The sequence below is a fragment of the Fistularia commersonii genome, chromosome 32, assembly GCF_037954325.1.
Source record: "Fistularia commersonii isolate RoL2024-O1a breed Wild chromosome 32, RoL_Fcom_v1.0, whole genome shotgun sequence".
Lineage (NCBI taxonomy): Eukaryota > Metazoa > Chordata > Actinopteri > Syngnathiformes > Fistulariidae > Fistularia > Fistularia commersonii.
The window spans coordinates 3,253,689-3,280,375 of record NC_141315.1 but is presented as its reverse complement, the minus strand read 5'-3'; the positions used below and the strand labels follow the sequence as shown (position 1 = coordinate 3,280,375).

The 26,687-nt window shown below is 40.8% G+C and overlaps 3 protein-coding genes across 5 annotated transcripts; all 3 read left to right on the top strand.

The window, feature by feature from the left end:
• The first annotated feature begins 1,874 nt into the window (after positions 1-1,874).
• LOC147215150 (FERM domain-containing protein 6-like) lies at positions 1,875-7,540 on the top strand. Of its 3 annotated transcripts, XM_086139889.1 has the most exons (13): positions 1,875-2,003; positions 2,709-2,799; positions 2,970-3,049; positions 3,601-3,659; positions 3,933-4,152; positions 4,238-4,393; positions 5,098-5,163; positions 5,309-5,377; positions 5,474-5,648; positions 6,300-6,473; positions 6,885-7,016; positions 7,098-7,120; positions 7,281-7,540. In XM_086139889.1, exons 1-13 carry the CDS (start codon positions 1,932-1,934, stop codon positions 7,320-7,322), a joined length of 1,359 nt encoding a protein of 452 aa, XP_085996015.1. In that variant the 5' UTR covers positions 1,875-1,931; the 3' UTR covers positions 7,323-7,540. The 3 variants fall into 3 exon arrangements, with proteins under 3 accessions (XP_085996015.1, XP_085996016.1, XP_085996017.1); XM_086139890.1 differs by lacking the exon at positions 1,875-2,003 and having other exon boundaries at positions 2,352-2,799; XM_086139891.1 differs by lacking the exon at positions 1,875-2,003 and having other exon boundaries at positions 2,714-2,799; positions 3,601-3,640.
• A 1,125-nt stretch (positions 7,541-8,665) lies between these two features.
• On the top strand, positions 8,666-14,965 carry LOC147215149 (uncharacterized). The gene is made up of 9 exons (XM_086139501.1): positions 8,666-8,894; positions 9,195-9,780; positions 10,212-10,278; positions 10,491-10,754; positions 11,304-11,513; positions 11,751-11,878; positions 12,152-12,435; positions 13,351-13,404; positions 13,692-14,965. The coding sequence occupies exons 1-9, from the start codon at positions 8,666-8,668 to the stop codon at positions 14,072-14,074; spliced, it is 2,205 nt and encodes a 734-aa protein (XP_085995627.1). The 3' UTR covers positions 14,075-14,965.
• A 146-nt stretch (positions 14,966-15,111) lies between these two features.
• Positions 15,112-21,679, top strand: ghdc (GH3 domain containing). Its single transcript, XM_086139911.1, has 11 exons — positions 15,112-15,271; positions 15,428-15,727; positions 16,769-16,965; positions 17,116-17,310; positions 18,657-18,776; positions 19,239-19,536; positions 19,639-19,828; positions 20,496-20,567; positions 20,739-20,872; positions 20,996-21,084; positions 21,171-21,679. Exons 1-11 carry the CDS (start codon positions 15,187-15,189, stop codon positions 21,390-21,392), a joined length of 1,902 nt encoding a protein of 633 aa, XP_085996037.1. The 5' UTR covers positions 15,112-15,186; the 3' UTR covers positions 21,393-21,679.
• The last annotated feature ends 5,008 nt before the right edge of the window (positions 21,680-26,687 follow it).

Here is a 26,687-nt window from a genome sequence, read left to right as displayed (position 1 = left end):
TCCCACTAATATGAGATATTGAAGAATAAAAATGCTGGATATACCCAAATAAAAAGAAAAATTAGTTAAATTACAAACCTCATGGCACAGAAAGTGTGCACTTAAACACAGAATATTTACCAGTTTTCTACAAAAGTGCAAGATGCTCAGTGTCTTATTCACAATCTAAATACATGTTTGAATTGTACTTGAAACTAAATGTGCTTCAGTTAGAGTTGCTTTGCCTCAGATGTAGCGCACATGAGTGTGTTTGTGGTGGTGGTGGGAGGGGGGTTCCACAGTTTACTGTCAAAATTGAAAAGAATGAGCTCAGACCAGTGACATAAAGACAATGTGAATGTGTAAAATATTATTCATTACTAGGGGGATTCTAAGTCAAACATTAAAATTAGGCTGCCGGAAGTGCTGCTTGTCACAATTCACAAAGCTATGCTGAATCATGCAGACCTGAACATGCAATGTGTTTTTTTTTTTCTTTTTTTTTTTTTTTTTTTGTGTTGTTTTTTTTTTTTTGTTATCCTGCAAATGAATTGACCTGTTAAATGTTAAAGTTTTTTTTTGAGTGATGGATGACAGAAACAGCATGTTGAATGACAGAAGAGTATGTAAATAAATAAATAAATAAGGAGGGGATCAGTGTCTACAAAATGAGGTGATAATGTAACATGTTTGTCTTGTGAAAGTTAGTGGGACGTGTCGGGATGTTGAAAGTGTCTCAGAGCCCACAGAGGGAGCTCTATACCACGTACTGTACTGCATGTTTCTTCCTGTCGCCTTTAGTCTCAAATAACACATAGTAAAGTCTACTTAATATGAGAGTTTGATTTTACAGTTTAGCATGTGAACTATGTTGAACAGAAAGTTGGTTGTTTGTGTAGGAGGTTTGATTTGTAACCTTTTTGAATGTATCTCATCTGTCCCCTGTAAATGTCAGTGTGATGTAGAAAACTCACTGGTGTTTGTACAGATGCGATATACTTTTGAAGAGCAACTACTCTAACGTGGGATTTTGCTATCAAAACTGAATTAACAACATCCCACTACAATAATGTATTGTTGTAGAATTAAAAAAAATGCCTGTATCCTGAGAGCAGGTGCCTTTTTAATGGATTGCAGTCTCCTTTGGTTGTTCTTTCGTTTTGTGCATGTGAACAAAGATTATTCCTTGTGGAAATTGAAAATAATAGTATAAAATATAACCTGTGGAAAACTAAATTCACGCAAGAGAACCTGTGGTTACCATATGAATGATCACCAGCTATGAAAATGTCACGTATTTTGTTCTTGCTTTTGCAGAGCAAAGCACAGTTGACGTTGTTACAACTGTTTGTTTCTTTTTTTAATAAATTAATGGTAGATTCAAAGTTGTCTCGAGTGTATCTTTTTAACTTTATCTATTATCTAAAACAATCATCCTGCGCAATTACCACCTGCAATACTTCACAGAGCCGCGCTGACACATCCAACCATCTACTTTCTCATTCACACCTACAAACAACTTAGAGTTGTCACTGAATTTGATGTGTCACTCATAAAAGTCCCAAGCAGGAATCAAACCAACCTACTTGCTGTGAGGAGGGAGTGCTTACCACTGTTCTACTTATTTTGAAATTTAGACATGAAAATGTACGCAAGACAAGCGTGGATTATGTATGACAGACTATAATTCAAACGCAAAACATGCCTTCCCCTTAAAGGTAGCATTTCAGGTAACAAAACTGAAAATGAAAACAAATATCAGCATACAAGGAATCTCAGCCTTTTTTAGGGCTCAGCAGAATTATACTTGCCAAATTGAATGTTCATTCTAGGTCCCTGCAAACACACATGGTGAGTATTATGTCAGCAGATAATGTGTGTCTGGAAGAGGAGGAGTGACATCTTGTGTTTTCAGGGAAACTCTAGGACAGAGAAGTAACAGTGAAGCTGCCATGAGGACGAGGCAAACACGGCACGTGTGTGTTCTTCTGCCCAACAAACAACTTTTGGACTGCACTGTCAGAGTGAGTCGCTTTAAGTTTATCCTAGCAGGGGACTTTCGATGTTGACATCCAAGAATGCATTGAACCTAGTGTGTTTCATTAGTGTGTATCTCTGTGGGTATTGAAACGGGATTTTTCTTTATAAATTTCTTTATAAATTTCCATGCCCCAATAAAAGAATAGTCGGGGGTAGTGAGTGATTTTATTTCTTTTGTTAACACAAAATGGGGTAATGAGTCATTTTATGTCTTTTGTTTACGCAAAATAATTGTTCAAGCAAACTGTTGTGTAGTAGCATGTAGCATGAATACATTGTTGTATTAATCAATCATTGTTTCATGACAAGACTTGTTTAACAATGAATGATAAATGTTCTCACTTTCTATCATTCACATTGATGTAGAAACACTCTCTTCTTTCAAGTCTTTTGGAACGAGCCTGTTTAATATAATGCTACAATAAAAGTCAACTAATGACACAGGATTCTTCATCGTTTGAATCCCGAGCATCATGTTACCCTCAATGTTAATGGGAAACACTATCCAAACAATTTCAACCTCAATTATTACATTTATGATATGCGAATGAGTCATTTTACATTTTATCACATGACGATATTCTGTCATCAAAATTGTATCAGTGTACTAGTTTCTCCTGGTGCCTTTGTGTTTTTCTTGTGTGTGTGTGTGTGTGTGTGTGTGTGTGTGTGGGTGGGTGGGTGTTGAGGTCGGAGCAAGGGGTCATGAAATGTTGGAGAGTGTTCTGGAGCAGCTCGACATCAGCAATCTCCTCGTCTTCGGTCTGGCTGTGAACAGAGGTCGGCATAAGTGGGAGCTCGGTGGAGTGTTTGGAATTCATTTGTTTTGGAATGCTGAGAAATAGGGAGGCTGCAGTGATGAGTGATAACAAGTCAAAGCCATTAATGACTTAATGTCTCTTTTTTCATGTTTTCATTTAATTTAATTTGTCCATTTTCTTTTCCCCCAGAGAACGAATACGTCTTCATTGATTTGGAGCAAAAGCTAAAAAGCTATTTTGGCAAAAGATGGAACAGAGGATCTCCGATGGTAGAAACACAGTTCTGGGAAATTTGTGTTGAAAACTATTTCATGAGAAGTTATTCATTCTAAAACTTGATTATTTAGTTTTGGAAAATAAAGTACAAGAAATGTAGAATCCACAGCATTTGCTGTTCTAATTGTAGATAAATGCGCAATTTGTGTCTCACTTAATCCATCATGCAAGACCCCTTAATGTTTGCATGTATCACTTTTAACAGATCGTGTGGTCTCAACCAATTAAATATAATATTTGTGGGGATATTCTTGCTGCTTTTTTATTATCATGTAATAGCAACCAGCTGCATTTTAATGGACCAATCTAGAAATTTTTAACAATAACGACAACATTTCGTCGTAAATTGCATTATGTCACAGAAATAGGATGCCTCATATCATGAAGATGAAGCTTAGCTTCTTGGTCAACAGTAAGTTAGAACATGCATGAATATTAGATATGAATTAAACATTATTATTAAAACTGTATTGGGAAGTCTTGTAAATTCCATAACCAAATAACACATTCTCCTATAGATAATTTTCCATATTTGTGTTCTCAGCGCCAGTTTGTCCTATTTCTCAGAGTGCAGTATCATATAGGTACGGGACGATTGATATCGTAAGTTATTCCTGTCTTAGAATATACACACACAAGTATCTTTTTCTTCTGTGTTTATTGTTACACAAATATTATAGTTAAAAAATAGTAAAATAAATACGGTTAAATCATATTTAGAATAAAATAAGCTGTATGTATATGGTTATTGTCTGTTACTGTCTTTTATTTTACAAGTTGAGACTTATTTGTGTAAAGTGTTAATTTATCAAATGATCTAAACTATGATAAATCAAACTGATCTCTGGGGCCTGATTCATCACCTGGATGTTTCAGGAGCAGAAAAGAGCAGCAACTCTACTTCACTGAGCTGAGGCAGAAGGTGCTGCACTCGCAAAGTCTCCACCAGGAGGCTTTGCTTTTCCAGCTGGCAGCTTCTGCTCTTCAGGCTGATTTTGGAGACTGGGAACAGAGTGACGAAGAGGAGGGAGAATTCCGACGAAAGGAGAGGAAACACAGGAGTTACTTCCTTCCTGAGGATTACTTTCCCTCTTGGGTATAAAAGTGTGACAAGTTGGAGCCTTTATTGTCAGCGATAACAGCTTTTCATATGTTCATGTTACATGGGATTGAACCTGCAGCTAATCAGGCATCGTGGGAGGGAGTACTTGCTCCAGCACACCCCGGTGTTACACAGGGAGCTGCGAGGGTCGTCATGGCGCCAGGCTGTCTTGCAGTTCATAAAGCAGGCAGGCAGCCTGCAGGATGGAGCAGCCACCTTCTACAGGATGAGACAGGTTCCTCTGCAGTGTTCTGAATATACCACTGAGGAAAATGGAAATTAAAACACCATTTCAAAATGAATAAAAATATAGTATAGCGCACATGACCGTAAAAACAAAATTGAAAAGAGAATGAAGTCAATATGTTTCCAGACAGAATGTATTGCCCCCATTTACTGAACCTGTACACACATATGTAAATACAAGGTGCAGTCATTTATTTTTCATTTTCGAGATCAAGGACTATCTTTTTTTTTTTTTAAATGTATTCATAAAATTGATGCGATAGAGTACCCAAGCTAGAAACTGTGATAGAACAGGAAATGTTGTCATTGTGAGTATAATTGCAATTGAACAAAAACAAAACTACTATATTTCAATTGAAAAAAAAAAACATGATTCACAACAATAAAGGTCTAGCTTTACTGGGGAAAAAACACAGTTCAATAACAGATATTTTTTGTAGTATTTGGCTGTTTATTTTGGGCTGCAGAGCCAATAAGTGACATGCTTTTTTATCTTTTGCCTTTGGATCACCTTACCGTGATCCTGATAATGAATCTATGTCAGTGACAAACTGCTTGTCGGGTCATTTTCATTTATGATCATTTAAAATTATTCTAATAGTTATTCAACAGTATCTCAGTGATTTTTTTCTCAGTAAATTACAACTTTAAGGTTAATTTCAATCAACATCTTCTGCCACTGTTGATGCACAGGAAGAAAACGAGCGGAGAAGTTCGATCTTGCTTGGCGTTGCAATGAGAGGAATCCAGATTTTTCAGGTCAGTGTTCCAAAGTGACACTCAAGTTTAATTGAGGCTTATATAATAGATTTTAATCAACACGTTCATTCTTGAAGAGGTTAAGTTGGTATTTTCTTGACTGAATCTTTTTATAAAACTGTGATCCCTTTTGTTTTCTTTAAAGGAAGTGAAAGGGAAGCAGTGTCATGTGCGTGACCTGTCCTGGACTGATATAGACCGCCTCACCTTCCAGGTTGGGCACACACACACACACACAAACACATAGGATATGTATTGATATATATAGAAAGTGCCTTCTGGTTATTTTTCTCTTCATCTTGCTCTTCAGGGCAGCAGGTTCGAGGTTCATGCTGTGGCATCTCTGTGCCTCCCCAAGAGCCTGTATTTCACCCAGTCAGCCTTCCACTCCCGACACATCCTGAAGCACCTCAGTGACACACACAGGCTCCACATCAGCACCAGAGAGGCCGTCGACTGCATCCAGCAGCTGGAGGACATGAAGGGTCGGCAGCCTTCGGGCTTTTGCTGTGCTACGATACTGGCTAGATCAAATTTGAAATGCTAATGTCCCTCTGACTTTTAGATTATTATCATTATTTAACTGATGTAATATAACAGGGGAAAAAAAAAAATTTTACATTGATAAGTTAATTATCAATGATTTTGTGGAGCCACCGCAATAATTCAGTGGTCATTTAAACAGTATAGTCTGATATCAGATTATAGGAAATCCAATCAACAAGCTATTTGCCTAAAAAATTGTATAGTCGGTGAATGTATACAGCTTAATCTAATATCCCTGTCTGTTTTCTTTCATCTGTGCACATGTAATATATGTAAATCCTGGAATATCAGATTGTAGATGTGGAGAAATCCCTCTGATCTGACAGATCAGATGGAGATCCCCATTGGCATGACTTGATTATTCATTCCAAGTTATAGGATTGTATCAAGAAATGTGTGCAAAAACTGTCAATTCGCCTACCAAATAAAAACATATTTTGTTTAGCACTTTATCCATTTACAGTGCTCTAGTAAGAGTGACTTCATTTATAGATCTCAGCCCCAGAAACGTTGGCCTTGGTTGTCTTGTGGGTTTGAAAGCAGGATAGAAATGATAACAAATTCTACTTGTCCCCTCCCTCTGTCTGCAGCCAGTCAGTGTTACAGAGAGGCGTACATCTGTGACATAGAGACATTAAGACAGAGGCTCCACTACTACAACTCAATGTCTTCCACGTCTGACGACAGCCTTGCCATGGGAACAACCTCATTCTGGGATGATAAGGAGGGGGGCGATCGGAAGAATCCGGCCGGCTCAGAGACAGGTGAGCTGAGAGGAGAAGTACTCGTTCATTTGTCTTGTTAATCAACTCTGAAAAAAAATTCACTTGTATTGGTGCAATCAGCCATTGTTTGTCACTTGTGAAAACCTTATCAGAGAACTACACATCTACACATTTACAGAACAACAGCATATTTGAAAATATTCCCGTTGGCTGATTCTCTGTTAAGATTATGACTTTCAATTATTCCAGTCATAAATAATTGATTTCAATATTTGACGATGGCCAAGATGAAGTGCTTTTGGATTGCTGTTTGTGCATCTTTAAAAATAGTGACTTGTGGCCAGAAAGACATATTTGATTGTGTTAAATTAAATCTAAATGGGAAAACCCAACAGACTACAAAATTTCATTTTTGATGGTGAAATAGATTCATTGTGTTCATATTGGCAGAAGTTGAGCAGTGCGTGGACGAACCAGAGGAGGTTTTTGTCGATGACCCGGCCGAGGTCAGCTGGTTGGCTGAGCTGCTCCGTCAGGCATCTGTTGATGGACGATTGGGGTTTCCGCCATCCTGCTGGACGGGTTAGTCTAACGATGACTGAGTCCTTTTAACGTTACTGTCATTGTCTTATCATCGCTTATTATGTTCTCTTTCATGCCCAGCTGTTACCTTGGAGATGAAGCAGGTGAGAAACTGAGAATGGCATGCAGTTTAGACAAACTTCTTGTTCCTTGCTTACAATCTATTTCTGGCTATGAACCCCAAGTGCTTCACAACAGTTGGGGTGCAAAATACAATCAGATCCCTTTCAGAAACTTGAAACTCAGTTTCCTCTGTTTGTGCAGGTTTTGAAGAAGAGAGTCGAGGAAGAAGAGTCAGTGGATTAATCTACCACAAGTTACAAGACATATTCATTTTGTGCTGCTCTGAATACACCCTCCAACATTTTTATAAGGCTGTGCATTTTGTATATTAAAATAGTGACCAATGGGGAAATATCCAATATTGGTATGAAACTAGCCAAGATGTAATTTTCCGATGTTTTATATACTATTCAAGCCTCATATATACATCAAAATGTTTTAATGATGTTTTTCTCACACTAAAGTCAGATATAAACAAGATTGTATGTGATGAGTTGTGAATGGTGGACTTGATTCATCCACAACTGGGAATGACTTTATCTGGCCCAGATATATATATGATAAGATTTTTGAAGTGATAGTTTGTCCCTTTTCTTGAACATGGTAAATAACGAAAATGATGCCTTAGGAACTATCAGTACACATGTGGAATCATAACTTTTCTGGCAGATAGCATTTTAAAGGGGTATATAATCTGAGCTGAAGTGAGATACATTACTGAGAAATCATCCATGAGGTGTTCCTTAAATATCTAATGTCTGACCCCTAAGAACAGACTGGGTGACAACCAAGAACGGTTTGGTTGACTACTGGAGAGACAGTTGACAGCACGAAAAGATTGCGCTGGGGAAAGTTTGGGTTAGCAGCCCAACCTGTATCTTTTGTGAGAGAGAACCCAAATAAGCTACAGAAAGCCCAACAGAGAGATACCCTCAAGAGATCCCGAGAGGGGGGAGGGTGAGACCTCCAACCGGACGGAACAAAGGTTGACGACCCATGCAAACTGAAAGATCGTCATCTGAGAATGAGGTACAACGCACAGGTCCTGTACCTGGTGAGATGCAGGAGGTGCCCGACCAGGAGGCAACCCAAAGAGCCCAGTCCCTCCACACACCTGAGCCTCCCAATCCCGGCAGAGTAATTCCACAGCAGCGGATAAAGTGTCCCCCAGCCAGAGTGAGTGGCTGCAGTTGGACAAAGATGTGTCCAACATCATCCAAGCCAGAGCTAAAGGAGATGCTGACTGCCGACTGCAAATGATGACCACCATCATCTTCAGCTATGCTGTGGAAAGATTTGGATAGGTAGAGACAGGGCCAACAGGATACACAACCTGCGCCAGGAGCTTTGCACTCTAAAGAAGTAGTACAAGACAGCTACTGATGAGGAGAAGGTACCTTTAGCAGAACTGCAAAACATCCTGCAGAAGAAGTTGATGACCCTTTGCAGGGCAGAGTGGCATTAGAGACGGGGATGAGAGAGAGCGGGGAAGTGAGCAGCCTCCATTGCCAATCCCTTTGGCTTCACAAAACAACTGCTCAAGGACAAGCGCAGTGGCAGGTGCGCTTGAGTGCTTAATTGAGTAAATGCTGTCTCCAGGATACAGTGAGCGACCCCTGAGAGCAAGAACTGGAACACAACAAAGCTCTCATCAGCCCGGCTCCCCCAACGACAGAGGTCAACCTGAAAGAGCCAAGCCTGAAGGGGGTTGGGGAGATCATCTAGGCAGCCTGCTCAGCATCTGCTTCAGGCCCCAGTGGCATTCCTTATCTGGGCTACAAGCGCTGCCCAGAGCTCCTGCGGAAGATCTTGAAGGTGATTTAGAGAAGGGTGAAAGTTGCTGACCAGTGGAGGTGTGCTGAGGGAGTATGGATCCCCAAAGAGGGGAACGCGAAAGACATCAACCCGTTTCGAACAATCTCACTCCTGAGTGTTGAAGGGAAGGTTTATTTTAGCATCGTCTCACAAAGACTCACAACTACATTAACTCATCAGTAGAGAAGGGTGGGATCTCTGGAGCACCTGGCTGCTAGGAGGACACTGGAGTCGTCACACAGCTAATCAAAGAGGCCCATGAAAATAGAGGCGACCTAACTGTCTTGTGTTTGGAGCTAGCCAATGCCTACGGGTCCATGCCGCACAAACTGGTCAAGCTAGTTTTACACCGCCATCATGTTCCCAGTAAGATTGAGGACCTCATTCTGGATTACTACAATAACGTCAGGATGAGAGTCACTTCTGGGTCAAAAACATCAGGCTTGCATCCCATTGGGAAAGGAATGATAACAGGTTGGACCATCTTGGTCATCCTTTTTGCACTAGCTGTGAATGTGGTGGTCAAGTCAGCTGAGGTGGAATGCAGAAGGACCCTGACCAAGTCAGGAGTACAACAGCCCCCAATAAGAGTTTATTTGTACGACCTCACCGTTACATCGGCCCCAGGGTGCAAGTGGATCCTACAAGGGCTTGAGCGACTCATGACCTGGGCAAGGATGAGTTTTAAGTCCTCCAAGTCAAGATCCATGATGCTAAAGGAGGGAAAAGCGATTGACAAGTTTCGGTTTTCCATCTCAGGAACTGTCATTCCAATCGTCATAGAGCAACGTGTCCAGAACTTGGAGAAACTCTTTGACTCCAGCCGTAAAGACTCGGCCACTGTCCAGATGTCCAGCACAGAACTTGGAAGGATACAGAGAATAGGGTTAGATGGAGAAGGTTGATTTGCTGTGGCGACCCCTGAAGGGAAAATCCGAAAGGAGAAGAGGAAGAAGAAGTAGAAGTTCGTAATTTAAAGTAGATTCAACCGATTACGATAGAAAGCCTTACTTTTGCAGTAAACGTGAGCCAAACAAGCCTGGTAAAATGGTAATGTCTGATTGGAATTGAATGGTTTAGAAATACTATACCTAAAGTACTTTATCATAATACATAGATTTTTTTTTTTTTTGTCTTGGACTCAGATAATTCTATTTAAGTAGAAAGAATTGCTGTATACTGGGGGCTGTGAAAAGTAATGATTTGATTTAATTCATTAATTTTAATTAAATTCAATTTAATTTAATTTAAATCATTCACGGGTTACATACGAGTTTTAGGGTTTTGCAACCGTGATGTTGTTTGACAAACTCTCAGAACCACAACAATGCCGACAGGAAGTGAAGGCAGCGCGCGACCCAAACACGGAAGTGGAAAGAAGCGAGTCAGAAATGTTGAGACTGCTCGTCCGTTTGGATGCGCTCGAAAATACCGATCGACTAAATTGAATCGTTCAGTGTTTGAATGAAAAGCAACCGGGTATGGATAGATACTGCAGCCCCTTCAGTGCAGCTCGTGTCAAAGGTCATTACAATTAGATGTTTGTTCAACTCTATACAGCGAATGTAAAATGGTCCTAATATATTGGTAAGTTAGCTTAAATTTGACGTTATCCCCCGTCTACTAACATCGCGGGCTACTGTCGCGCGTTTGTCCTCTTCGGCCACCGTACAAACGACTTACAGCACCACCGAGGAAGAAGAAAAAGAACGGCTGGATGAAGAGTTCACAGTTCTGTTACTTTACGCTCAGGTTTTTAGTTGTATGTATGTATGTTTGCATTTTCAACGCGCCACGATGACATCTTGTTTACACTGTCTGGGAGCAGAAGCAGAGGTAGCAGAACGTCCCCTTCTTGAAGTAAGTACACGTGATTTAAAAAAAAAAAACCCTAAAGTGACACTGTAACGTTAAAGTTTACTACTAAAGCTGGACTGGGCTTTAGTAATTATATTATTCCCTCCCAGATTTCACATAGAAAGGCTTATTCCTTGCTGCAAAGTATTACGTATGAAGGATTTGCACATATGTTCACCCAAACTGGCAGCTATGGGGACGTGAAGTGTCAGGGACGACTGAAGTCTGAACCACTGAAAATAAGAAATAAGAAAATAAGTAACCATTTGGAGGGGGGGGAAAAGTATATAATGCTGTCCTGGAGTAATCATTAAAATATAAGGGTTTTGAATGTGATTATTCAAACATTGTTTGATTTATTAGAAGTGGAAGTATTAACATTGTTTTTAATGCTATAATTCAATTTCTTTCATCCACTGAGAACGAAGAAAAATGTCAATGCTATTGCTTATGCAACACTTGGATGTTGCATATATTGTTTAGTTTGAGTGATAAACTCCAAATCCAAATTGATTGGTCCTAAGCGTTTACGACAAAGCCGTTGTTTTCCAGAAACTCCTACCTGCCGGATATAGCCATTTGGTGTGCTACTACAAGGACAGTGCCCAGACTGATTCAGCTCATTTTCGGGCTTATCTCAAACTGAAACTCACCTCAGAGGATGATGTTCATAAATGGCTGAAAGATTTCCAAAGGTCCTCTGGGCAAACCTGGAGGAAATCAAAAACATATCCAAATTCTGGACGTTATAACGCCTATAGGGTAAGTTTTACCAAACACGCCACAACAGAAAGGGACCAGAATTTCTTCAGTTAGATATATTAACCAAGTATGATTTATTGAATGACTGGAATTTATCTTTTAGGTGTCTGATTTAAAAAAAAAGACATTACCAGATCTGATATGTAGTGATAAGAATGAAGTTTTGGATTTGTTGATAATTATAGCTACAATTACAAATAAGGAGTGCATTCAGGTATATTTTCTTTTGTGCTGTAGGTGGATTTAAGGTGTGAGTTCAACACCTTTCCCAAGACAGTTGGGAAAAAGACTAAAAATACTTCATGCAGCGCCACTATGTACTTAATCTTGAAAAGGCACACACACAGCCAAAACAGGATGTCCAGGTAATTACAATATAGTTTCACTGTATTTTTTTCCCTGAGGATCTACTCAGTTCTACACCTACACTAGTTCCGAAGAACAAAAAAAAACATTTGTTTTTCTGTAGGTGACATTAGCTGCTTTTATGCTGGTGTTCAAACACACCACTGGCTGCATAGGATATGACACTTGATATACATGACTGAACTCCTTTAGTAATGAATGACTTGAAACATGTAGAAATAAGTAATAAAGTTGTTGTTATTACAAATTAACAATTTTATCTTATTCTTTAGGTCTGGCGATCCCCATATCAAGGATGGCTACCTTTTGAGCATCAATCTCAGACATGAGCACAATCACCAGCTGTCAGGTCTGGATGCTGCAAAAAAGCGAGAGGTTTCAGACAAGACTGTTGCGAAAGTCAGGGTGCTCCTGGAGACGGACCACACCCCCTCCTTTGCACTGGATACAATCACCTACGAGTTGCAGGAGCGGGAGGAGGTAGTCGTTGAAGATGACTGGTTCCAGCCTTTGGAAGTGGAACATGTCCCTGCGCATACACATGCATTAATCAAATGTAAGTTATTTGCACATGCTCTGTTCATGTCGGCACAAGTGCACTCCAGTAATGTAATGGAAATCAAATATATGTCATCATCAATCTCAGATTTTGTATTGTAGGTTTTTTTTAACTTTTAAAACACGAACTAAGATTTTAAAATTTACATTGAAACATAAATCGTCCATTAAATGGTTAGCACTTCCGCCACACAGCAAGGAGGTACCTGGTTCAATCCCAACCTTTCCATGTGGACTTTGCATGTTCTCCCCTTGTCTGTGAGGGTTTAGTTTAATTGGATGCCATGAATTCCCCCTTTGTGATTGACAGTGCATTATACAGGTCTATCTTCACATGTGGGCCTGCGATTGACTGCCGCCTTCCTCTTAACCAGTGACAGCTTTGAGAGGTTTCAGCCATTGTGAGAAATTGGCAATGAAGTACCATGTAAAAACAGAAAAAATATTACCTAAACATGTCTGTGGAGGTTCTCAGTAATCCAGATCATGGTCAGCTCTTGTCAGAATCTTCTCATGGCAACTAGACTTGATTCTTTTCCCTTGAACATTTTTGATGAGGGCTGAAACATCTTCAGGGAAAGGTCACAGTGACACTTGATTACCTGAAAAGTAGCAAGCCATTAATGGTCGAAGCGCACACCATTAAAAATAAGGGGGGAAAAAAGCACAGAAAAAAGTCAAGTATTGCTGAGGTCATGTTGGAAACCGTGACATTGTTGACAAAAGTCCTCTCATTTAAATAGAAGGCAAAATAAACTGTTCTTTTTTATGACTTTCAATTTCTTAGTAGATGCTGACGGGTTCTAGCACTTGGAAAGTCTTTCATATGTCAAAATGTCTGAATGAAATACTATAACGTGCTTAGTGTTGCACATGAGCATATAGTATATATTGTTCTATCTTCGATGTCAAGGTGGTGCACAGGAGAGCATTGATGAGGGGCCCTCAGCTGACAGAGCATGCCTGGGTCAGTAATATCACTCTAATAGCGGGAACAAATTGTTGTCATACCATCACTAAAGTGAAGAGGAAAAACATGTCTTTGTAAAACAGCTCATTTCACCAAAGCGGCTTATTCTCACCAAGCTAGTGCACAAACTCTTCCCACTGCAGTTATTGAAGATAGTTTTCAAGGCACACATAAATCCCTGCATGGCAAACGATGAAGTGTGTAAGATTTTAGTATTAACTGCAAATGCTTTTATTTTGCAATTGAGTTCAAAGTTGTAATTATGTTTTTTGTTTTACTCAAAGGCTCCTCTGTGGAGAACCTTGAAGGGATGATACAGCAGTTCTGCAGGAACCTTACAGATAAACTGAAACATGACCCCAACACATTCTCAGCACCAGTTTGCGCCTTTTTGAGGACTTACAGCAAAATGACTGACAGCTCGCTCATCTCGGCCCTTCGTTGTTTTGGTGAGGCACCGACGAGGAAGTCTTCAAACACGAACAGTGCACAGCTATCAGCTGAAAGGAAGGCAGCACAAGGGCAAAGAAAAGCACAGATGACCAGACGACCTCCAAAGTGCTCAGGGAAAGAGCATCCATATTCAAAACAGCGATGCAGGAAACGTGCATGTAATACATTCATTGAATGTGTAGAAAACAATGTGTCCCTATTGCCGGTGCCATGAATCTCAACCTCCTTCAAAAACACTACCCAGCGCTGTCGGTATAGTGAGAGGGGAAGGAGGAACTCCTGATAGAACGAGCTTGAAACATTACATACTAATTACGGACAGTTTAATTTCTGAAAAAAATCTGAAATGTTTAAATCTGTTTTGATTAAGAAAGAGTGGCTCCTCTTTTGCATTGGAACCTCCGCTGTCTGGGCCAGGATGATCTAAGATGACGTATGCTTTTACAAAGTTTTGTGTCGGGGTTGGTGTCTGACTATTCTCTGCAGAATGTTTGTTTATGCAGCAGATTCTTTCTCTGAGTTTGTAAACTTTTTCAAAGGGGTTCAAGCAGAATCTGGCTTGAGATTGAACAGAAACCAGTCAGATATCTCTACATGGTTCTGTCTGGGATGTGTAGATCATGTGACTTGAAGTGGCATTCCATGTCTGTTTTACTGTATGATTATTTAAGGTTGTATTTAATGTTAAAATTTATGTTTCTGGACAGTTTTGAGAGATTGTTCGAAGGATCGCTGTTTTGCATTGACGGAGAGCATGTTTGCCCTGCTTATTTTGATAATACTTGATTGAAAAATTTCGAACAAAATATCGGTCAACTTTCCTGTGGTCTTGAGTATTTCTCCAGAAACTGAAATGATATGCTCACTGCTGTATTCGGGCAACCATGTTACTGTTTTAAACTGTTGCCATGTAATTTCAGTAATTGTCTCAGTTCATGCTGTATATTACATGGACAGTATATGCAACAATTATTCTGAGCTAATTTTAATATCAGTATGTTGTTGGAAAATCTAACCCAAGATTAGATTCATTGCAGAATGTTAGCACTGTCTTTGGCATTCATTCCTATCTCAACCTTTAGTTACTTATTAAAATCAAATCGTCATTTCACCTGCGATATCCCAATAACTGACCCCTCGTTTTATGAATCAAAGTGAAGTGCGGCGTGAACTGTTCGTTCGGTCGAGTGATTCTGTTCGGTCGTTACATTTAAACAGTTCGTTCGTCACAATGGTTCCTTCATCGACGACGCATCGCCGGAAACTTGGGGCTTGGCATAATAATGTCCCTTTAGCGATATGAGCCTCCCAAATTAAGCACCAAATATGTACTTCTCTTGGTTTCAAACTCTGGTTACGCTTTGTTTTGTGTTTCTTTCGGTTGGAGTCGCTGTTACTGGCCTATCCGGTGGTAAGTGAACGATGACAGACGAGCGACTCCTCGTCTCTTTCGGTTGTTTTAGTGACTCGGCTAACTGTTAGCATAGATCAGCAGCGCCCTCACCTGGTGGCGCCGATGCTTAACCTTTCTTGTGTAACCTCCCCTCACGGTTCACCCCTCCTGCAGCGATGCCGTGGCTCCTGGCCGGGGTCACCGGTGTGTGCTCCGTGGCGGGGACGGGTTTCGTCCTCCGAAGGGCCGTAAGCTCGCAGAGTAAAAGCGGAGGCCGAGGCCGGACGCTTAGCTCCTCGCTCCTCCAGGTCGTGGCCGTCAAGGCGCTCTGCTGGCTCGGCAAAAGGCAGAGAAGGAAGCTTGAAGAGGACACGCGTGGCGTGGGACGAGTCCAGGAGGAGACTCTGCTTGGGCGCCTGAGAAAAAACCAAAACACACACTATGGAAGATTGTACGATTTCAGGTCCATGAAAGGTAGGGGGATATCTCTTTCCCGTCATTTAGACCTGAGGATACTCGATTGATAGCTATGATGTATTTAATTTCTATTCAAGTCAAGTTCAAACTCAGGAAAAATGTTATTCATTACAGAGTTGTCTCATGACGTCTGACAAATAAAGCAGGTCCAGATCACACTCCTTTAAATTACTATTAGAGACCTAACATTATCCCATGGGCAAGCACTTAGTGACAGTGGTAAGGAAAAACAGATTCCAGCTCTGTGTAGGCGGCCTTCTGTCTTGCCCCGTCAGTGTAAAAAAGACATCAAGAGATGAGGACAAAGAATCTGATGAGACAGAGGGCAGTGTCTGTTTTTTGGAAAGGCAGGATCCTTTAATTGTCAATTCATCAGAGTGGAAACTTACTCTTTCCACTTTGTGTCTCTCCTCAAGGGAAATAGGTCCCCTGTATTTCAGTGTATTTCTTTTGCAAGCTCCAAAAAGAATTAAAAGTTTCCCTTGAAATGGCAACAAAATCATCTTGAATGTATCTTAGTTGAAGCAATCAATCAATTCTCAAGGTATAAGTGGTCTTAAATTTTCTTCATTCCAAAGAGAGCACTGAACAGCTCACTTGCTTTATGGAATTTCAACTTTTGAAAAGTTTTTTTTTTTTATTGTGATTGAAATTGAAATCTAAAAGTGATTTAATTGTGCAATTTAAAAACATTAAAGAAAGAGTAGATACTCTGTGGAAGTTCAGTTTAGCTACAGATTTATTGAGATACATTCACACCTTTTATTTTGCAATGAGATATTAAAGACCTTCAACTAATCACTCAATTTAAGAGCAGAAAAAAAATCAAAGCACTGCAATCCAAATTATGATTATGCTAAATCAGTTATATCTGAGATGCAACATGCTAGAGAGTGGATAGAATATGCAGATTGGATAGAATATTTAAGAAACATCAAAGTTGTTTGAAGGTCTCATAACTCCGGCTCTCATTCTTGGTGACAAAGGAGGCAAAATGGTTGATAAATTCACATTAACATTGCGATTGTCATTTTCCAGATAGCAGTGACTTTCGGGCGCGTCACCCCATCACCACATATGAGCACTATCGTGAGCTCATAGGACATGTTGCTGAAGGACAAGAGAATGTAATAACTGCTGAGAAGCCGCTGATCCTGGCCATGACCTCTGGGACGTCTGGGCCCAGCGCCATGCTGCTCAGCACCAAGGACACCAACAAGGAGTTCTTCTTGCAGGTGAACCTCCAGTTAATATTCATCATCACATGTGGTCTTGAAAATTAGAAACAGGTGAAATAATTACTGCTTGCTCTAATTTTGTCAGATGCAGATAGGAAACTGCTAGTGCTGTGTCATTGACATTAGCTGTGTCTGTGTTTTCACTAGGGGGTGGCTGTGTGTTTAGATGCAATGCGAGAAGCGTTCCCTTCTTCGGTCGGCCTTCAACGCACCACAAAGTTCTTCTACTCACCGACGTTTCGCCAGTCAGCCGCTGGCATTCCCATCGGGCCAAATTCCTCCACGCCAGCCTCCTCACGCCACATGCTCAATCTCTACACCACCCCTGCGCCCGCCTTTGAGGTAGGGTGTGCTTGGCTCTGTGCGACATGATGACATGATGACATGCTGCTTTTTTTCCCAAAAAATCTACATAGGCTGGGGAGAGGTTTATCCATCTAAACTTGTGTGAAAAATTCCACTCCCATGTAATCATGTTTGCTTTCCATTGGTCTATTTTATAATGAAGAGCAGGTAACATTTTGATCACTTGATCTGCATGACCTGTTTCAAAGGAAGCCCGTCTGTTTGTCCCTGTGCTCCAAATCCATCTCTTTTGAAAGACCTTCCTGGGCGGTTCTGCTAAGAACCTTCTCAGGCGCAGATATAAACATAGCGCCTCTTGAGATGTCATAGTCTTTAAGGTTGTCTATTTTAGGGAGTTTCATAGAATTTCCTTCAGTCCCGTCCCTTTCTTTCCAAAGACTTAGTGGTGGCATATGGTTGTAGTTTCTTGGTCTAATTTCATCCATAGGGTCCTGAAGCTTTGTTGTTTTGCAACTTTTAAAAAGGTATTTTTTAATGACTTTTTACATATCTGTTAGGTTGAGGTTGGTTTGTTTGTGCTGTTTGGATGGACACATGTTGGTTCTGATGGTTTGGGTTTGTTCAGTATATCCAAGTGTTCAGCCCATCTCTTCAGCCCGTCTTTGGAGTTGTTTTTATGAGTTTATTAACCAGAGTATAGATTTTTTCTGTGCTTTTGCTTTTCAAGTTCATGGACAGTTGTTGTAAATTTAGTTGGCCTGTTTACGACCAGTTGTTTATCCTGAGATGACTCTATCTTGTGTCACCAAGTCCAATATGAGAAATATTGTGCTCCTGCATTTTATGTGCTATTTGGTTGTTCTGGGCACTGAGGTTTGCAATGTGTTTGCTGTGTGTGCAGCTGGGCATTCATTGTTTCTGCAAGGGAAACCTTCCTTTTGCAATATTTTTGTAATAATTTTGCACCAGACTCCAGTGGGCCACCATGCTCAGGAAGATCCGGAAAGCTCTTCATTATTACAGAATCTACCCACACGCCCCCCCTTCGCTGTCTCTGGTTATCATGTACTGCTCGCTGAGACATGGATCCGAGGGTGGTTTTTAAGGAGAAGATAATTTTTTGCCACCGTTCCCATATCCCTCGCTCATTCTTATCAAGAACCTCTAGACGGGGAGTTTTCTTGCTCATTTAAATTTAATATATTGCTTTTTTAAGATCTCTGTCTGACTAAGCAATGCGTTATCATAACAGCCTTGTGTTGCTAAATAGTTTTCTTTGTTAGTGTAAATATTTCAGTTTTCAAAGGTCTTTTTAATTTTACTGTTTTGCTTTGTTATGCAAAATGATTTCCACAGAGTTGTAATTGCCTCTGGTCTCTCAGGTTCCCAGTGAAAAGGACACCCTCTACCTCCATCTTCTCTTTGCACTTAAAGATCCTGAGGTTGGAATCCTGGAGTCCAACTTTGCATCCACAGTCTTCTACGCTCTCAGCGCTTTGCAGGTACATTTCAAATCATGACTGATCATACGCACTATAGCTGCATAGAGTCCGATTCAAACTAATAATAATAAAAATAGTCAAAATACTTTCCTTGTGACTTTTTCTTGCTATGGGTTTTTTTCTGTCATTATGTACTCGACAGTTTATTGTATTCAGATGCATCCATGTGAATGGAAAAAATTGAGGAAAGAAATTAGTTAATGAGTTCTGACATGAGTTAATCAACACAGATCTAAAATTAAGGTTGCGATGTTAGAAAAATGCAAACAATTGCATAGTCTTAATCTTTAGATGTGTTTTCTGTTAAAGTATTAATGTACACAGCACCAGGTCTTAATAATGTGGAAAACATCCGGTCAAATTTAGCCAACCACTCCCACCAGATAAGAAACTTCATAAATTTCTCTGGGAAATAAAAGTTTACAGAATTAATTTGCGTCTGATGCCCTTAATGTCCCGCAGGATCGCTGGCAGGAAATTGTTGAGGATATTGAAAGAGGGAAGGTCAGTGATGCTTTGGCTCTGGAGCCCCAGGAAAGGGCCAAGCTGGAAGCTTTGATGGAGCCAGACCCAGAGAGAGCAGCTCAGCTCCGGGCCCACTTCCAGGAGGGCTTCCGAGGGATCGCCAAGCGCGTTTGGCCTCGCCTGCACCTGGTTCTGGCAGTGGACTCAGGCTCCAATCAGATCTATGGGGAAATGTTAAGAGAAAACTACTGCCAAGGAATACCCTTTTACTCACCCTTCTATGCTGCAACTGAAGGCAAACATCTCATCCGAGCGCATCTCCTTAAATGGACTGCATATTTGATATGACAGCAGGTCATAAAGTCATGTAGCCTTGTCTTTGACTGGACCCCTGCAGGTCTCATAGGGGTGAACCTGTGGCCTCATGAGGTGAACAGATGCTACCTGCTGTGTCCTCGCTCCATGTTCTGTGAATTCCTGCCAGAGAGCAGCTTGGAGGACGACACACCACACACTCTGCTGATGGAGGAGGTGAAGGCGGGACAAAACTACGAGCTTGTTATAACAAACGCCGCAGGGCTCTTCAGGTCAGAATTCAGTTACCTATATTTCATTTGGTTAAACTTTTTTTTCAGCATCTTGTTTGGAAAATAGAAACCCTTACCAATAGAATTACGTTCCAAGACACCCCTCCTGCTATTTCTAGAAAAAGAAGGCAAAATACGATTTAAACCAAATATATATTCTTGGCAAACATGACAGAAAACATGAGAATATGCAACTTGTGTAAACAATGATGTGTTCATGGCCAATGTGTGGAACAAGATCACTCGTTAAAGAAATGAAACTTTGTTGTAAAAGCATCCAGCTAACCCCCACATATCTGGAGGAAGTGAGTTCCAAAGCGTTGGACTGTAATGGACAAAGCTGCGTTATTGATTTTCTTTTTGCAGGGAGTGAACAGGGAGTATTTATGTGAATAAAATCCATTAAGAGCCAGTGTAGTGGTTCTACTAAGTCTTGGTTTACTCATCGGGCACAGAACCTACCTAGAGTAAGTTGTAGAAAACATATTCACTCGATTCCACACGATGAAGGCGAGATTATAATAATATCAAGGTCTACATTGTCTGAAAAGACATGATTAAATATTGTGCAGCCTGCAAAACATGAACGTTCAGGTATTTGATAAAGACTGAGTTCTATAACATCACAAAGGAAGACACAAATGAGTGTTTTTTTGCTCTGTTATAGGTATCGCATTGGAGACATTGTGAAAGTCGTTGGATTCCACAACCAATGTCCAATCGTAGAGTTTCAGTACAGGTGCAGTATGACTGACTTTGCTCACATGTTGTCTGTATCCTCTCCCTCTCATCTGGTCTTATTTATTATCAGCATTGCATATCGTTGTATACCGAAACGGGAGCTTTTACATTGACAGCATAACATACTGAAATTTGTGCCAGGAGGTAAGAAAATGTTCTCTTTTACCAGACGTGGTCAAATGTTGAACGTTCGAGGGGAAAAAGTGTCCGAGATGCTGTTCCTGGATGCTTTGAAGAAAGCTGTGGCCCAATGGCCGGGAGCTCAGCTGGTAGATTACTGCTGTGCAGAGAGCGGCATCCTGGGTAAGACAAAAAAAAAAAAGTTTCTGATTAAAACTCGGAATGAGACACCGCTGAAGTTTTCTTAGTAGCCAGTCACATTCACTTTGTCCAGAAGTGATTCTCATGTTCTTGTTATTCTTCAAGGCGACTCCGTCGGTGGCTCCGATCCTCATTATCAGGTGTTTATAGAGCTGAAGGGGCTTAGGAACCTTAGCGAGGAACAGCGGTACAAAGTAAGACAATCCCATACAGAAGCATCAGCAGGCAGCACACGAAGCTATTTTTGTTCTCAGTTTCCCATTCTCCTCTCTCCCTCCAGTTGGATGTTTGTCTCCAGCAAGAATCTGCCGTATACAAGTCATTCCGTATCAAAGGCAGCATCGGACCGGTTAGGGTGCAGCTGGTGGCAGAGGGTGCATTCAAAGAGCTTCGCAAGCAAATGATGGCATTTTCGAACACTTCAACCAACACATTCAAAATGCACCGGGTGCTGCGCAGGAAAGAATATGCTGATTTCTTAATAAGAAAAACTATTTCCTGAAAGATGCCGCAAAGGAACTGCAAGGAATCAGGAATATCACTTTTGTCATAAATGTCGATGACGGAGTCAAAGAATGCAAGAAATATCTTTTGGAATGTAAATTTTCCGTTTTTACCGTAATTCAAATTCATGATGTTTAACTTTCATCTTGATCTGTAATGTATCATTGTTCAAACAATCTGTCAACACATGGGAAACTGCTAAAACAGCTTTTTACATTAAACCAATGCCTTAATTATGTCCAGAGATAAACCATGCATTGAAGTAAAAAATTCATACCCCTCTAACCTCCTGCTCAGCTTCAAATCCCAAAAAGCATATTTGATATTGATTACACATCCAAGCACATTTTCTTGTCATCAGCAATGAATGCAACACAGTTCAACCCCGCCATGAGTGCCCTGACAATAATGTGCCTCTACATTATCCCATTTTTATATTGGTTGATCTTTGGAAGGAAAGGTAGAAGGTACCAATACTTTCTTTGAGTATTTTGTCATAAAATCAGAGAGAAACTCAGGAGATTAATCATGATAGTAACTGCAGAACCTGACCCCTCCTCAGTTAATTGGTATAGCACAACCTTTGAAGGGAAGGGACATCAGACTGTTTAATTCATTATTAAATTTGAAATTTTTGTTGATGCAAAATAAGTCACCGAACATTTTTTTTTGTATTTTGACAGTAGCGGAAAAGACAGGAACTTTTGTTATAAGCATGAGATTAACAAACACAGACGAACCACAGCTTGTGAGAAAACGGCTGACTCGTGAGAATCCAGAAATAACAGCACCCGATGGCTTGTCCTTGTTGCCGTGGGATGCATTGGTTGGATTCCATGGGATGTCACTTCATGACCTAAAATATGTTATCAGTAAATCAGTGGTGCAACTCCCTCATCCACCAGAGGGCACTAACCCATAGCTGCCTCCTGCCCTCATCTCCAACCGATGATGTCATCACCAGTTTCCCCAGTATTTTATGAGTTAAGGCAGTGGAGTTCCCTCACCTAAAGTCAGCGGCATAAATACACCCATGTAATATCCCTGTAGAGATGTGCTCATTTGTAAGGTGAACATCGATGTCACAAAATTGTACTGATGGTCAAGGCCAAGGAAGTGTAGAAACCCCGGTCAGCCTTGACCCTCTTTTAAAAAGTCTGTTATGCTCATTCATTGTTGCAAGGCAAGCTTCTCTTCTGCAGGCCTCTCATTCACAAACTGGGCTAATATTTTTAGCAATGTCCTATTTTAACAGATATGACATTGCTGTTGCTGTATTTTGGCTTCATAAAGTGATCGGAGAAGCGAAAAAAAGGAAAGACTTCCATTCACTGATGCTTAGAACAGTAAATGGCCCTCTCCAAAACTGTTTGGGACTGAGTTTGAGGCGCCTGCACAAGATCTCATCTGATTTTAGTACAGCACTTGTTAACACCAAGACTACTTTCCATACTGCATTTAGTTCTTCATTCAGTCCTAGTTTCTGGTGATTTACTCCCCCCGCCCCAAATATTTTCATTGTTCAGACTTGCTATTCTCATTGATCTCCTCTGTTAGAGGCCGTTCTCAGACTTTCTCTAAAAGACCTGGTCAGTGATCACATTATTAAATGTTCAGACCAAGCATGAAGGCTCCACCTCCTGTGGCTTCAAGGATCTCTGTTATAAATCACTACCAGCTATCAATATTGCATATACTTACTTGCATTCCCTTCCTCAATTTACCTTTGCTACAACCAGCACCTTTTGTTCGAGAACAATGCTTTTGTTCCTCTTGTGTCTTCTGCAAGGTATTGATGCATGCGAACCTGCTTGCAAGCTGCAGATACACATATTTTGACCTGAAGACCATTTTTACAGAAAATGGCAAGTTTAATTCTGACTTATATTATTGACAAATGTATTTACTTGTCCATATTTTCAATAGTTTTTCGTCATTGCAATCATATATAATTTTGAGTTGTCACTGTAGCTTGAAAAACGCGAAAAATAAGAAAAACTCAAGCCACATTCACCACTGCTCTTTTGTGCTGTTTTCGGAAAACCTCAAAAGAATTTCCACGCTTTTACCTCAAGTAATAACCCCGTCGTCTTGGGACAGGAAGAGGAGAAATGTACAAGGGTATGGGATGACAGTCTACTAAGTGCATATCCTACAGTATCTCAACATGCAGTGGGTTCATTTGAGTCTCCAAATTGCCAAGGTGTATGAATGGTTATATGTCTCTACACGTGGGCTTGTGATCACCTGGCGGCTGGTCCCGAGTGAACCCTGCTTCCTGCTCACTGAAACTATCCCACTGTCAGCATAGTTCAGTGTCTGTTTAGCAGAAGCTGAAGCTGCTTATCAAATAATTCCATGTCAGTCCTAATGGTTTTGGTTTTCTCTCTAAGGTTCAGAAATGGTATTTGCTATTCATTATTTTATTCATTATGTTTTTTTTTTCTTTCTGCTGGCTGCACAGTGTGTTAATAAAGGTATTCTTAAATACCATGCTCCCCCCCGGTGTGGCTCGAGCAAAGCACTTTTGCCTGTGGACACGTTGCTCTCAAGGGTGATGAAGACAATAATCAAGAGGGAGGAAGAGAGCACCCATGTAGCTATAACGAGGCTTAAGATATAGAGATTTGGGAACTATATTAACAAGAAAATCTTTTAAAATGACAAATATACAATGTGTATCCAATTCAAGATGCAGTCTTCTTCAGCACGCCGCAACGGTGATAAAATAATAGATTACTGTGACAGGATTGAAGGAAAATGTCACGGTGCCATTTTTTTCCCAGTGGAGGTTGATTGAGGTGCTGTATGTCTTCATCCTCTCGTGCTTCGAGGATTTGCACGCGAATAAACAGACTCAGCTTATGAGCACATCTGCTCCAGTCACAAGTTAATTCACTGTGAAAAGCTGAGATTTGAGAATGACAGACCTGATTTCTCAATGAGTTTCGCGGCAGAAAGGACGCATTTAATTGAGAAGTGAAGTTGCATGTTGAGTGAATAATGCTGGTCAAAGAGCTTATCTGTCTTCCCTTTCCAGGTCTTTACATGAGTAGATTGTGTCAAATCCGGGCTGTGGTTTTACAGTAAACGTAAATGGTTTTAGAATTAAAACAAGGAATAATATTCTTTATCGGGATTTATTTGTGTTCTCCCTCCAGTGTTCACTTCAAATATCCTGAGGTTGCTCTGCTGGGTGAGTAGCTGTGGGAACTGCAGTGGGGTTATATTTCACTCAGCCATCTGTGCATCACTGCCGTGGTTGACTAAGGAATAGATCGTGGACATGTTTAATGGATTAGCTTCTTTATTAGTGACTAGCAGAGACGGATGAACTACAAGAGGAAAAGACAATGTGAGCCCATTAAAAATGGATCCCGGTGAAGTGCCGCAAGGGAACGATAGAGGTGGGACAATACTTACTGACTGCTGGCCTCTGTTTCACTTTCCCTTTTTCTTCTATTTAAATTCAGCTCAGGTGTAAAGCCTGCTGAATAGTTTCATTGTATATTTTTGCACTTGTACTAAATACTCACCAGGTTGACATGGCAACTTTTGCTTTAAAACTTCCCTTTACTACTCCAGCGATTATCCTTATGTATTGTTCCCAGCAGAAAATGTTATTATTTATAATTTCCTCGACCTGGTTTTCTCTCTATGACGGCATCATAAATCAGCAGGCTGTCAATCAAGATCGAAACTTATTTTTCACACTAAAGATTAGAAAAGTCATTTGTGGCTTTAGGAAACGCCCACGCAGCTGCTGCTCAACTTTTCCATTATTACACAACTAAACCCACCCCCGACTACGTACTTACATATTGTTTTATTTGACCATAAATCTATTGCTGAAAGAAGATAAAAACTGTTACTTTTCTCTCTTTATTCCTCAATGTAACACAGAAAAAATTAAAAAACACTGCAGGCTTCATTATATCCTCCCTTGTTACATGTGGCAGGAAGACACCCTGCAAAAAATAGCCTTGGCTGAAATGTTAATTTGAAAATGGAGGCGAGAGGCTGAGAGGCATATACAAAGCTTCAATATGATAAATTGTTCCATAATGTGTTGTGGGATTCTTCCGCCGCCTGGTTGCATCTATACCGTACAACCCCGGCGCTGCATTGTTGATTTCATCTTCAAGCTTCACATAAATCACGATGACAAAAAAAGTGACACAGGTCATACCTTAGTAGAAAAATCCCTCTGAACTAAAACGAACTCCCACCCGTATTTTTCTCCCGAAACCTTGGAAAAACTGAGGATGAATTAATGCGGAAGTGGTGATTCACTTCAGCATCAAGTCATCTTTACACTGTTATTTGCTACTTTACCTGTGCCGCTAATGTCAGCTTTACTTAACATTTATATTAAGAGATTATTATGTCCTGTATATCATGCAAAAACTTGATCTTGATACATGAGACTGGAGCATGAACAGCTTCCTATCAAACTCTGTCTAGAGGTACTTCTATCTTCAGCTAAGCTGTGTTGTTTACATGGGTCATGAGTTTAGACACGTTACTTTAGTGTGTTTAGCATCAAGTCTTCATGAAAAACATCTCCAGGCTTATCCTTTTAATCCGCTCTTAGCGGCTTTTATCCCAGAGCCTTAATTCTCTCATGAGGATGCTGAAGGGGCCAGGAGCGCTGCAGCCGGCCGCTCCGCCCTGAAATCCCGATCGAGAGCTGGAGCGATACCAGGTTGAAACTTACACTCGAGCAGTGGGAATTTAGAAGATGTGGCCCTCACACCCCCGCAGCATCTTGAAAAAGAGAGTCCCCCGTGGGGGAAAGATGCTCACCTTGACACAATAGCCTGCATTTGCCAACACGCAGGTAATGCAGCTTTTCTGGATCTGCAGACATGCACACAAAAGCCATGTGCTGATAGTGGTGCTATGGGGTACAATGGTACTGTCAGCTGCTCCAAAAGAATCCACCCTCCTCTTTTTCCACCAGCGCGCTCTCTACTCTCTCTCTCTCTCCTTTCTCTCTCTTTCGGAAAACAGGTCCCTTACAGAAGATGCCAGCATCTCATTGGCTGTGATATCAGAGGAGTGGATGGGAGCTGGATGGAGAGAGAGAGAGAAAGAGAGAGAGAGAGAGAGAGAGAGGAGTGGAGCAAGCCACAGTGAGAGTCAAGAAGATGCAACTCTGTCACAGCATCCTGGCAGATCCGTTAAACTCACGCGCTGCTCTTTGTGTCTTTGTCTCGTAGATGGGAATCACAGTTGGACTTACAGGATAACTTCCTCAACGTTGCTGCTGGAATGAGCACTGGGTCTGATA

Excerpts from the sequence above, each read along its gene's own strand:
- LOC147215150 (XM_086139889.1), top strand. The coding sequence starts at position 1,932 with ATGAGGACGAGGCAAACACGGCACGTGTGTGTTCTTCTGCCCAACAAA. Across the intron at positions 5,164-5,308 it reads GAGGAATCCAGATTTTTCAG|GAAGTGAAAGGGAAGCAGTG; the intron begins GTCAGTGTTCCA and ends TTTTCTTTAAAG. Across the intron at positions 6,474-6,884 it reads TCCGGCCGGCTCAGAGACAG|AAGTTGAGCAGTGCGTGGAC; the intron begins GTGAGCTGAGAG and ends TCATATTGGCAG.
- LOC147215149 (XM_086139501.1), top strand. The coding sequence starts at position 8,666 with ATGCTGTCTCCAGGATACAGTGAGCGACCCCTGAGAGCAAGAACTGGA. Across the intron at positions 11,514-11,750 it reads GACGTTATAACGCCTATAGG|GTGGATTTAAGGTGTGAGTT; the intron begins GTAAGTTTTACC and ends TTTGTGCTGTAG. Across the intron at positions 12,436-13,350 it reads TACACATGCATTAATCAAAT|GTGGTGCACAGGAGAGCATT; the intron begins GTAAGTTATTTG and ends TTCGATGTCAAG.
- ghdc (XM_086139911.1), top strand. The coding sequence starts at position 15,187 with ATGTACTTCTCTTGGTTTCAAACTCTGGTTACGCTTTGTTTTGTGTTT. Across the intron at positions 15,272-15,427 it reads TGTTACTGGCCTATCCGGTG|CGATGCCGTGGCTCCTGGCC; the intron begins GTAAGTGAACGA and ends CCCCTCCTGCAG. Across the intron at positions 17,311-18,656 it reads CCCCTGCGCCCGCCTTTGAG|GTTCCCAGTGAAAAGGACAC; the intron begins GTAGGGTGTGCT and ends CTGGTCTCTCAG.